This window comes from Oncorhynchus clarkii, chromosome 7, assembly GCF_045791955.1.
Source record: "Oncorhynchus clarkii lewisi isolate Uvic-CL-2024 chromosome 7, UVic_Ocla_1.0, whole genome shotgun sequence".
Classification (NCBI taxonomy): domain Eukaryota; kingdom Metazoa; phylum Chordata; class Actinopteri; order Salmoniformes; family Salmonidae; genus Oncorhynchus; species Oncorhynchus clarkii.
The window spans coordinates 32,607,040-32,620,360 of NC_092153.1; the positions used below are offsets into that span (position 1 = coordinate 32,607,040).

The 13,321-nt window shown below is 41.2% G+C and overlaps 1 protein-coding gene across 1 annotated transcript in view; it reads left to right on the top strand.

The window, feature by feature from the left end:
* Window positions 1-13,321, top strand: part of LOC139413198 (fer-1 like family member 4) — a 104,361-nt gene that overhangs the window by 74,515 nt on the left and 16,525 nt on the right. Inside the window, exons 32-42 of the mRNA XM_071160300.1 lie at window positions 5,145-5,264; window positions 5,591-5,630; window positions 6,742-6,836; window positions 7,051-7,182; window positions 7,377-7,493; window positions 7,707-7,834; window positions 8,162-8,332; window positions 8,470-8,624; window positions 9,268-9,449; window positions 12,970-13,055; window positions 13,173-13,271. Coding sequence (XP_071016401.1) covers window positions 5,145-5,264; window positions 5,591-5,630; window positions 6,742-6,836; window positions 7,051-7,182; window positions 7,377-7,493; window positions 7,707-7,834; window positions 8,162-8,332; window positions 8,470-8,624; window positions 9,268-9,449; window positions 12,970-13,055; window positions 13,173-13,271 — 1,325 coding nt within the window. The remainder of the gene's footprint in view (window positions 1-5,144; window positions 5,265-5,590; window positions 5,631-6,741; window positions 6,837-7,050; window positions 7,183-7,376; window positions 7,494-7,706; window positions 7,835-8,161; window positions 8,333-8,469; window positions 8,625-9,267; window positions 9,450-12,969; window positions 13,056-13,172; window positions 13,272-13,321) is intronic.

The following is a 13,321-nucleotide window of genomic DNA, read 5'->3' on the forward strand; positions in this document are numbered from 1 at the left end:
ACTCTCAGATCATGAGAAACAAGATTCCCTGTTCTAATTAAATCAACTATTTTGCCAGAATGCCAAGCATCACGTCTGGAGGAAACCTGGTACCATCCCTACCGTGAAGCATGGTGGTGGCAGCATCATGCTGTGTGGATGTTTTTCATCGACAGGGACTGGGAGACAAGTCAGGATCAGGGCAAAGATGAACAGATTAAAGTACAGAAAGATCCTTGATGAAATCCTGCTCCAGAGCGCTCAGGACCTCCGACCGGGGCAAACGTTCACGTTCCAAGGAAAACAACCCTAAGCACACAGGCAAGACAACGCAGGAGTGGCTTCGGGACAAGTCTCTGAATGTCCTTGAGTGACCCAGCCAGAGCCCGGAATTAAACCCGATCGACCATCTCTGAAGAGACCTAAAAAAAGCTGTGCATCAAATGCTCCCCATGCAATCTGACAGAGCTTGAGAGGATCTGCAGAGAAGAATGGGAGAAAGTCCCCAAATACAGATGTGCCAAGCTTGTAGCGTCATACCCAAGAAGACTCAAGTATGTAATCACTGCCAAAGGTGCTTCAACAAAGTACTGAGTAAAGGGTTTGAATACTGATGTTAATGTAATATTTCCATTTATTTATTGTTAATAACCTCTGGGGGATAGGGGGCAGCATTTTCACTTTTGGATAAATAGCGTGCCCAATTTCAACTTCCTGCTACTCATGCCAAGAATATAAGATATGCATATTATTAGTAGATTTGGATAGAAAACACTCTGAAGTTTCTAAAACTGTGAGTATAACAGAACTTATGTAGCAGGCAAAACCCTGAGGACTAACCGTTCAGAATAAAAATGTTTTTAGGTCTCTGTCTGTTCAGTGACTTCTCATTGGCAAACGATATTTCTTAGGAACTGTTTTTTAGTTCCTACTGCTTCCACTGGATGTCACCAGTCTTTGGAATTTGGTTGAGGTTATTCATTTGTGCAATGAAGAAGTCGGCCAACTAGGAACTGGGTAACACTGTTGAGAGTTGCGCAAGACGTGAAAAGTAGCGTTGGTTTGTTGTATTGAACACAGATAGACCCGTCTACAATTTGATTGATTATTAATGTTTAAAAATACCTAAAGTTGTATTACAAAAGTAGTTTGAAATATTTTGTAGTGACGTTGCGTTTTTTGGAAGATGTTTTTTTCTGGATCAAACGCACCTTATAAATTGACATTTGGATATATATATGGACGGAATTAATCGAACAAAAGGACCAATTGTGATGTTTATAGGACATATTGGAGTGCCAACAAAAGAAGCTCGTCAAAGGTAATGCATGTTCTATATTTTTTTTCTAAGTTTTGTGTAGCGCTTGCAGGGTTGAAATATGCTACCCTCTTTGTTTACTGGTTGTGCTATCATCAGATAATAGATTCTTATGCTTTTGCCGAAAAGCCTTTTTAAAATATGACATGTTGGCTGGATTCACAACGAGTGTAATTTTAATTGAGTATCTTACATGTGTGATTTAATGAAAGTTTGATTTTTATATCATTTTTTTTTATTTGCCGCGCTGCATTTTCCCTGTTTTTGCCCAAGTGGGACGCGACTTTCCCGCCTATCCATAAGAAGTTTTAATAAATTAGCAAAACCCTGTTTTTGCTTTGTTATTATGGGTGTATTGTGTGTAACGTAACATGGGGTCTGAATACTTTCCAAATGTACAGTACATATAACTAGAAATAAAGTGACTAGGCAACAGGATAGATAACAAACAGTAGCAGCAGCGTATGCGATGAGTCAAAAGAAGTTAGTGAAAAAGGTTCAATGTAGATAGTCCGGGTAGCTGTTTGGTTAACTATTTAACTAACCACTAAGCAGTCTTATGGCTTGGGAGTAGAAGCTGTTCAGGGTCCTGTTGGTTCCAGACTTGGTGCATCGGTACCGCAGAGAGAACTGTCAATGACTTGGGTGGCTGGAGTCTTTGACATTTCTGGGGGCCTGGTATAGAGGTCCTGGATGGCAGGGATCTCTGCCCCAGTGATGTACTGGGCCGTATGCACTACCCTCTGTATCGCCGTGCGGTCGGATATCAAGCAGTTGCTATACCAAGCGGTGATGCAGCCAGTCAAGATGGTCTCAATGGTGCAGCTGTATAACTTTTTGTGGATCTGAAGGCCCATGACAAATCTTTTCAGCCACCTGAGGGGGAAGAAGTGTTGTCGTACCCTCTTCACAACTGTGATGATGTGTGTGGACCATGATAGATCCTTAGTGATGTGGACACTGAGAAACTTGAAGCTCTCGGCCCGCTCCACTACATCCCCGTCGATGAAAATGGGGGGCGTGCTCGGCCCTCCGTTTCCTGTAGTCCACAATCAGTTCCTTTGTTTTGTTGAAATTGAAGGAGAGGTTGTTGTCCGGCACCACACTCCTCCCTATAGGCTGTCTCATCATCATCGGTAATCAGGCCTACCAACATCATGTCGTCAGCAAACTCAATGAGGGTGTTGGAATTATAAAATTCCCCTACTATAAAAATTATGTTTCCCTGCTGGACAAGGATGATCCCGAATTTCAAGAATTTGCTGCTATTTAACACATGTTCTCGTGGTCTCCCACGCCTTGCGTGGGTGTGTGCTACGCCAGTGGTATAGTCCCATGGTCCTTAGCTCAGGTGATGAGCTTGGAGGGCACTATGGTGTTGAACGCTGAGCTGGAGTCAATGAACAGAATACTCACATACAGTGGTTCCTCCTTTGAAGATATTTGGCTTAATTAATTTGATTAATATTATGGTGTTTCCATTCAGAGAAAAATTGTCAGTTTCTAAATTCAGACCGTTTTGCTCTCGGAGCGCACACTGGACGTTCCGGACGATGAGTAGGGTTGATTTGAGCATTCTGGCCTTACAACGGCAGTCAAGCACCCAAGCTAACGTTGGCTAGCTACTTCCAGACAGAAATGAGACAACTCTGACCATTTTACTCACCCTAGCAGAGCTGGTAAGGCAGTTTTCGTGTTAACCAGAGCGTGGGTGACTCTAAATGTGCTGCTGGAAACAATTTAATTAAGTTTCTTTTCCATTTACTGACATATTCAACGGGTGTTGAGGCTCGTAAAGTAATTATTCTGCGCTCTGGTACACTCAAACGAGAGTGCTCTGAAATCTGTGTAAATAGTAGGCTGGACACATTACATTATGATAAAAACTAGTTCATTGCATCCGCCTTGGAGCCCAGTTTCATAATATGACCATATTTCCCAGCTGCTTGCCGTCGTTTTGAAGTAATCGCAAAAAAACAGGCCTTATTTTTTTGCATTTTTCACCCTGCCAGCTCCTATTAGTTCTATTGAGCACAGTAGCACCAACTCGCCTTCCGAACGTTCTATTTCCAGCTTATTGTTCAATGTCATAATGCCTGCTTCGCTATTGTTGCGAATGAGACCTGCTCACGTTGTTTTATACACTGCTCAAAAAATAAAAGGAACACTTAAACAACACAATGTAACTCCAAGTCAATCACACTTCTGTGAAATCAAACTGTCCACTTAGGAAGCAACACTGATTGACAATACATTTCACATGCTGTTGTGCAAATGGAATAGACAACAGGTGGAAATTATAGGCAATTAGCAAGACACCCCCAATAAAGGAGTGGTTCTGCAGGTGGTGACCACAGACCACTTCTCAGTTCCTATGCTTCCTGGCTGATTTTGTTCACTTTTGAATTCTGGCGGTGGTTTCACTCTAGTGGTAGCATGAGACGGAGTCTACAACCAACACAAGTGGCTCAGGTAGTGCAGCTCATCCAGGATGGCACATCAATGCGAGCTGTGGCAAGAGGGCTTTCTGTGTCTGTCAGCGTAGTGTCCAGCAGCACTCCTTTGTGCAAGGAGGAGCACTGCCAGATCCCTGCAAAATGACCTCCAGCAGGCCACAAATGTGCATGTGTCTGCTCAAACGGTCAGAAACAGACTCCATGAGGGTGGTATAAGGGCCCGACGTCCACAGGTGGGGGTTGTGCTTACAGCCCAACACCGTGCAGGACGTTTGGCATTTGCCAGAGAACAGCAAGATTGGCAAATTCGCCACTGGCGCCCTGTGCTCTTCACAGATGAAAGCAGGTTCACACTGAGCACATGTGACAGACGTGACAGAGTCTGGAGACGCCGTGGAGAATGTTCTGCTGCCTGCAACATCCTCCAGCATGACCGGTTTGGCGGTGGGTCAGTCATGGTGTGGGGTGGCATTTCTTTGGGGGGCCGCAGAGCCCTCCATTTGCTCGCCAGAGGTAGCCTGACTGCCATTAGGTACCGAGATGAGATCCTCAGACCCCTTGTGAGACCATATGCTGGTGCGGTTGGCCCTGGGTTCCTCCTAATGCAAGACAATGCTAGACCTCATGTGGCTGGAGTGTGTCAGCAGTTCCTGCAAGAGGAAGGCATTGATGCTATGGATTGGCACGCCCGTTCCCCAGACCTGAATCCAATTGAGCACATCTGGGACATCATGTCTCGCTCCATCCACCAACGCCACGTTGCACCACAGACTGTCCAGGAGTTGGCGGATGCTTTAGTCCAGGTCTGGGAGGAGATCCCTCAGGAGACCATCCGCCACCTCATCATTTTGACTTGTTTTAAGGACATTACATCAAAGTTGGATCAGCCTGAAGTGTGGTGTTCCACAATTTTGAGTGTGACTCCAAATCCAGACCTCCATGGGTTGATAAATTTGAATTCCATTGATAATTTTTGTGTGATTTTGTTGTCAGCACATTCAACTATGTAAAGGAAAAAGTACTTAAAAATAATATTTCCTTCATTCAGATCTAGGATGTGTGATTTTAGTGTTCCCTTTATTTTTTTGAGCAGTGTATTTACATAAGGCATTCTTATAAATGTATATTTGTTTATCAGGTTTTTGCTGACATCATTGGTGAAATGTAAGCAATGCAATGAATGAAAGAAGGGAATTTCACTGTGGGATTTCCTGGGACTGATAAGGTTAAATGTTCCAACTATTGCTTGTTTTGAATAATACAAAGCAGCAATATTGTAGTATTGTATATTTCCTCTGTACATATTTTACTGAAAAGGCATGGGGTCTTATAGTGCAGTATGAGATTTGTGACAGAATAAATCCATTTCAAATCAACTTTCTCATCCTCAGTCTCCACTGAACAAACTCAAGAAGAACAAAGTGGAGGAGCTTGAAGAGGAGACCCCAGAGAAAGAGGAGCTGGATTGGTGGTCCAAGTACTATGCGTCACTGGAAGAGCTTAGAAACCAGGTATATAGCAATGTTTTTATACCAAGGGTGGGCTTGGTGTGCTGAAATGTAATCCAACAAAAAAAGACATGGTTCATAATTACATCAGATGTTTCTGGAAGTCTCTGGTGGGCCAAACCAACATTTGTTGTTGAGGGCCAGGTTTGTTGCAACTGTATACAGCATCAGCATTACAATCAAATCACTATTTTAATTTGTTTTGCAATACATTTTTCATTCATAGGAAATGTCAATATTTGGTTTTTCTACAGTACTGTTTATCTGTGTATCTACAGTAATGTTTATCTGTTTTGATGATAGTGAGACATATTTTTTATTATTTCCAGACTGAGAACGAGGAGGACATGGATGAACAACAGGAAACAGGTACTCCACACAGCTGAGAGTTGTTGTCTGTCTAATACAGATGTCTACGGCCCGGTCTTAGTTAGATGCATAAGGGAATGAAAATCATCACAGACTATTTGATTTTATTCGTACCACTTATGCTCAGAATTGCAAGTCTATATTGTGTGAACTCCTCCTTACAATTGTTCAATTCAACTGGGGTGAGTTTCCCAAAACCTCATAGCTACAATGGAAAATGCAACCATTTTAAAATCAATATTTGACTGTCAATCTTAATGAAGTCTTAAGTACTTTGCTGCTCTACCAGTGATGTAGGTGTGGTTCATCAAGAAAAGCAGTACCTTTTACTTACGAAGCTTTTGGTAAAATCACCCCAGAGCTTTTCAAATTAAATAATTCTATGTATACTTTACTTTCTTACTTGTGCCCTGTTCTTCATACATTTTTGGGGATTCTAATCTTTTATACAAGAGTTTAATATAATGACATTCCCAGCATCCATTAATACAATGTTTTCAGAGTAAAAACTCTACGGACACTATGAAAGCTCAACCATGTTTATTCTTCCAGAAGGATCAAACAGCTGCTTTAGACTAACATTTTCATACAAGCACTGATATTTAACCCTTTCTCCTAGGGTGAGTCTCCTCCTACCCTTCTGAACAAACATCTTTACTGCTAGGCAGGAAACTAAGTAATAGGCCCTAAACTTTTCTTTCTCCCTTAATAACGTGACCTGACCTCGACCCCCTTCATCACTAATCCATGGCTCTCTGCCCTTATCAATGCCTGCCACGTGATCGCTTCCCTGCACTCAGCACATTCCAAGTTCAATTGCACACACTATATACGTTCCTCCTACAGAGGAAGATATATAACCCTAAGCACACACATTTCAATAAGATCGCTGATATAATGTAAACGTTATACATTACCCTCTCTCCCTCCGTGACATGAATAAGTATGTTTCATATTCTCAGAACCCAACAGCAGTGATGAATCAGCCTCGTGTGCCAAGTGATCCTTTCCCCACCTCAGTGTGGAAATCTGCACACGCTGTATCTCATTGAAGGCTTCAATGCACAGAGCAATTGTAATCTCTGAGTTAAAGGTCATGTTTATTCAACAGATGTCGGAACATTAGAGGCAGAGGAGGAGGATGCTGTGATAGTGGAGATGGAGCCACCGCCCAAACCGAAACGGAAAAAGATAGCAACTCTCCAGGTGAGAATTTTCTCTGTGAGAATTGGATGAAACCTGTACGGCACTATGTGGCAGGTGTGGATGGGGGTGTAGATTCAAATCCGGTCCACGCCTTCTCGCACACCATACCTCCTCCTTACTTTCTTCTATCTCCTCATTGTGTCTGTCCAATATACTTGAAAATGTGAGCAAAAAATACAGTAAGGCTACATTAATAACCTGGGTGTTTTCTCAGCTCTATAAATCAGAACTGGAGAATGAGTTTAGCGAATTCATGGATTGGCTGCACACATTCCCCATCTACAAAGGCAAAGCCAATGAAGAAGAGGATGAGGATGAAGAGGAGAGAAGCATGGGGAAATACAAGGTGAGCGAGATAAGAACACATTGTTACTCTAGATCTAAGAGAAATGTGTCTCCCTCAAAAAATAAAATCAGAGCGATTTTTACTGTCATAAGTGTCTTAGAGAGTCACACTATTGTGTCAAACCACTCTTCAGTACTGATACTGTGTGGTTGGTTGAGACAGTGCTAGTAAAAAAGTGTTTTTTGTTACCACAGGGTTCTTTTTTGATTTATCCCATCTCACCTGAGGACGAACATGCAGAGCGCCAGATTACCAAAGGAATTCCCCAAAATACACCCATTAAAGTACTAGTGCGGGTGTATGTTGTGAAGGTAGGCTTATAAGCTAGCATGTTTTTGTTGCTTATGTTTTCAAGACATGTGAACTGAATTCGAAAAACCTCAGCACAACTCCATTGCTATGCAATTTCAAAGTAATTAATAAATTACTAATATGTTAATACAATGTTATTACTCTAATAGCAACCTTACTACATAAGAGCAAATTAAGGAACAATGTTATCAATCTCCCCCATGAATTTCCAGGCCACCAACCTGGCCCCTACTGACCCTAATGGGAAGGCAGATCCCTATGTGGTGGTGAAAGTTGGTGGACAGAGCATGGACAACAAGGACAGCTATATTCCCAAACAGCTCAACCCAGTGTTTGGCGAGTGAGTGGCAACAGGAAGAATTATAAACATTCAACTACCGAATATGATTATGCAGAGTTAAACATTAAACCAAAAACTCTTGCATGTCGAACTGCCGACATGAATGATGTCATTGTGTTTTTTTTAAGGCGGAACCATTTGCAAGGAGTATTGCAGAAACGATCACTAATTAACAAACACATTAAAGGCACAGCGCAGTGAAATTCAGATTCATATCCTCTTTGTACAATAGCTGAAAAATCTGTGAAGGTGTGACAATATGATTAGCTTTGTTTTACGACCGTTTCTGCATGTATGGAGTTTTTACATGTTGCACTTCTCCTGTAGAGTGTTTGAGCTGACCGTGTCCTTCCCACTGGAGACGGAAATTACTCTGATGGTGTTTGACCACAACTTGGTGGGCTCTGATGACCTCATCGGAGAGACGCGAATCGACCTGGAGAACCGTTTCTACAGCCACCACCACGCAGGCTGTGGCATCGCCCTCTACTATGACAAGTGTGTCTGATATTCCTGTCCATACAGGACCTTACATCTCAATAATGTGCACAAGATATTACGGTGCATCAGATTGGCATAACCTCATCACTGGTCTTTGCAGCATAATTTAAGGCAGCTGTTTTCTGTGATTGCAGAGACGGATACAATAAGTGGAGAGATGCCAAGAAACCATCTGCCATTCTGGCAGAGCTCTGCAGGAATAATGCGATTCCCTCTCCGGAATACCGTGAATTAGAAATCAAAGTTCTAAACAAGATCTTCAAAGTGCCTGATGAAGCGTTTCCTGAAGGTATGTTTCCTTTATCATGTGGGTTGTTCTGTACGAAACTGAAGAAAATAAAAGACCGTGTCCAGGATTCAATCAGATCAGCGGTAACCCGGGTTAGCCGACAAACGCATAGCTTTTCATTGCTTTTGTTTAGGCAGTGTCGGAAGTGTAATTGCGTTGGAACTGTCAAATCGGTGAGCAGTTGCTCTTGTGGTCGTTGTCACGAAACCACAGTCGTCCTTATATTCCACCAGTGTTAGAAGTTTAGAACAAGAAAGTGTAGGCTATATAGAGACAATGATTCTCATATTGAAAATCATTAGACAAACTAATAAGGATTTATAATAAGGATTACATCACACATTCCAGTTTTCAAAAGGAAATTACATGTTGTAGAGTCTAGATCCAAATATCAAATATACAGCATATACCAAATATCCTTGCTCCAGAGGACATTTTCATGTATTACATTTCAGATTGATCCAAAAAGTAATTTGCTTTTTTTTTTTTTTTGTTTCGTGTGGAAAAACCCATAACTGATTTACACAGATAGCAATCATGTGCCAATTGACAATATTTGCAGCTGCATTATAAGCATGTTAATGACTAATCCATAACATAAACAAGTGGCACTATCACAATCATGTTTCCTTTGTGTCCTCAGAGTTGCTGAAGAAGAACAAGAAGACAGAAGAGGATCTGCATGAGCTGGATGAGCACAAGGCCCTGAGTGTATTGCACCGGTGGGGGGAGATGAGAGAGTTTTGTGAGGGAGCCTGTCCCCTTGTACCAGAGCACGTGGAGGTACGCTCCCTCCTCAACCCTGAGAAACCAGGACTGCCTCAGGTGAGGGCACATTTCTTACAACAAATACAGTTCAACAAATAAAATAAAAGGTGAGAAATATAACAAAAGCTTTACGTTTCTAGACAAATATAAAATTAAGATAGGCAAGATTACAATAGTATAACAATAGTAAAATAACAGTGAATATGAGAGACTAATGCAGCAGTAAATGAAAGGGGATAAAATAAATAAGATATACAGTATGGGATAAAATCAATATTGTAAATAATGTGGCTAAGACAACTAAGAACACCCTTGGTAAAAGCACAGCTAAAGAGAAGCTTTTATTTGTTCTTAATTTTTTTTTTACAGTTTCTGAAGCCATCAAAATCCTCATTAGTCCAGGGGCCAGTGGAAAAATGTGTCCACTTTGGGGGATAACCAATATGTGAAATTTGGCAGGCTGTTCCAAAGGCTAGGACCATAGTGACTAAAGGCAGCCTCACCAAAAGTTTTTGTTCTGGCTTTGGAACAAAAACAAAATTCAGTGTCAGGGGATCTGAGTGACCGACTAGGCACGTACAGTGAGCTACAAAAGTATTTGCTGTTTGTTTTGGTTTTGTTTCAGATTATTTTGTGCCCAATAGAAAGGAATGGTAAATTATTTTGGAGTCACTTTTATTCAAAATAGGAATATGTTTCTAAACACTTATACAATTATGTGGATGCTACCATGATTACGGATAATCCTGAATGAATCATGAATAATGATGAGTGAGAAAGTTACAGATGCTCAAATATCACACCCCCCCAAAAATGCTAACCTCCCCTGTTATTGTAATGGTGAGAGGTTAACATGTCTTGGGGGTATGATATTTGTGTGTCTAACTTTCTCAGCTGACAGTATGCACTTTAACATCATAGTCTTTGTATCATTTCAAATTTAAAGTGCTGGAGTACAGAGCCAAAACAAACAAACAAATCTGTCACTGTCCCAATACTTTTGGAGCTCACTGTATCTTAAGCACACTGGCAGTTTGAAGTAACTCAAATCCTATCTTTTTTGCATATCTGATTCGAATCTGAACTTTTTCCTGCAGTATGAACAGCCAAAACGCACATGTAATCAGATATTTCAAGCCACATTTTAAACTACCTTCATAGGTGGTTTGAAATCAAATACAAGTCTGATTCCTGTCAATACGATTTGTCTGAACTGTCAAATCTGATTTATTTGCCATCAAGTGTTTTTTTTTTGTTTTTTTTTACTGTTATTTGGCACATCTTGCTAGCTACTCTGTCGACAGTTTTGACAAGAACATGTGGTAGCTAACTATTTGTGAATGTTCTAGCAAGCTAAATAGCTAGCTTTAAAAGTGATCTTAAGACCTTTGCAGACTGTATGTCGGATTCAATCTTTTACTATTATCACGTCACACTGCAATGTTACCAAATTAAAATCTTGCTATCAACATGGTCAGTTCTGTCGGCGATTGGCTTGCAAGGCTACATCAGCCGATGTATTTGATCTGCACATGTGCCAGAAGTGCAAGCCTCACTCTATTCTTACGGGTGAGTGAAATGAGTTTGGAAAAACTGAAAGTATGCATCTTATATGTTCAAACTCAGAATCAAATAGGCTTTTCCAAAATAACATGTGGTAGAATGTTTATTTTCATTGCTGATTTTGTACATTTATCAAAATCCCATCAGGTAGCCTGATTTCAGATGTGTCATGTAAACAAGATTATTAGGGAAATGGTTATTCTGGCACAGCATGTAGGCTAAACGTTTAAATCAAACTATTATATTAATCTGACTATTCATTTTAATCGTATTATTGTGCGCATACTCAGTGCCGACCGTGTTCCTATTGGTCAGTCACTGGAATCGGATCTCAACACCAGCCACACTACACGATAAAATGCTAAAAGATTCTGACACTGCTATAACTTTGTCGGTGCCTACGACTGCACATGTCGGTACTTCATCGGCAGACCTACACTGACCGAGCCAAGGAGTTACAACCTAAGAATTTGCCTACGACAGAGACATCTTGGCTGGGACAGCAAAATGTTGCATAAGACGGCTAAAAATCATACAGTCTGCAAAGGCCTTTACACTATGATTTCGAACATGCAACGAAACTGGGAAACTTCCATGGCAGGCATTGTTGTCACCTTAGCTTGCTACACAACAACTTCTGAGTGAGAGCACCACCATCAATCAGCCTACACCACTGCACACACACCACCAGGTACCATGACATGTAGGGTAGCCATGTCAGCAAATTACTACAGTCTGAACACACACAAATCCAATTCGGTCACATGTAACTAAAGCATATCAGACATGTATTCAAATACATCATCTTGAAACAAAGTGCTGGTGTGCTTTCCTCCCACGAAAACAAATAAGCCTTCTCTGGGAATTTTGTGACAGAAGTAAACTACTTTTAAGAACTTTGCATATGGCTGCCTTGCTTGGTCTCCTTACCTCTGCTCCTTGGTCAGCCACATGTCACATGAACAGATCCAGGAGGCGGTATACAAAGTGCTCAAAAGTTGTTTATTTTGTATTTTTGAGAAATGACACCCCAGCGCTTGGATAGAAAAGTTTGTCAGCACTCTAGCAACGTTTTATTTATTTAACCAGAAAAAACCCTTGAGGGTGTACTTAACACAAGAACACAATACAATACATGGTCTTAATTGTCAACAACCTTTTCTTCAATCAGAGCTTTAAACTCAGCAAGGAACATTTTATTTTTCCCATATTTAGTCCTGGCCTTAGGAACAGTGAAAGATAGTAGTGTCTGAGACAGAGACTATACGTTTGTGATGACCTTATTAATAAGAAGCATAGATAAGTAGGCAGTAGTCCTTCTTGTGGGAAGGGAGGGCCACTTCACCATGTCGGATAGATCACAGTGATGGGTGTGTGGTCTTGCATTTGTTAGAAATCTAAGCGTCCTGTGATACACAGTGTCCAGTATCTTATGAGTGAATTCAGTCCCAAAACAAAATTCCTCTATGGGGCATCACACTCGGTGCTTCATGTTGCCTGGGAGACTAACCTTTTACTGCAGTGGGCTAAATCAGGGTCACAGTGTTTCTTGGTAGTCTTAAACATGTATATTTTGAAACAAAAGTATACACCTCACACACATGGTTATGGGATAAAAATAGAAGACAACTGCACCATGTCAGATATAGAGTTGAAATATATAGAATTTTTAGTTTGCATCCCAATATTACATCACAGAAGACTGAAATATAACAAAACCATTTGACATAGAAACACTAGATTTTTGGCGTTTTAAATTTTTTGTATGTTTATTAAATATGAAAGGATGAATACAATTACACCCATGAGGCCAAGGGCCAGTTGGCTGCAGGAAACGACTACAAAGCTGCACATGACGGCCTAGACCAGAGGTAGTGGATGTCCTGATTTGTGTTTAATGTAACCACAAGTTTTAGACATGGCGATATTGGTGTTCCAGTGATTACCCCTGAACACTGGTTCAGGTTTCTTTCACAAGTCCTTGTCTTGACTGCTCTGTGCCCGGTGCTTTCAGGGCTACGCTCACATGTGGATCGATATGTTTCCTATGGACGTACCAGCACCTCCACCTATCGATATCAAACCACGGCTGCCTGTAAGGTAATCCAGACTAGTGTTCAAAGTTAGTGTCTGTGAGACACCATGTCATACTACTACATACTAGGATCCACAACCTAAAGATAACTCAGCAACACCCACTTTTCTCTCTCACTAAAGCTATGAGTTGCGCGTGATCATATGGAATACTGATGACGTCGTCCTGGATGATGTCAACCCCTTCACTGGAAATAAATCCAGTGACATATACATGAAAGGGTTGGTAAAAACCACACACACACACACACACACACACACACACACACACA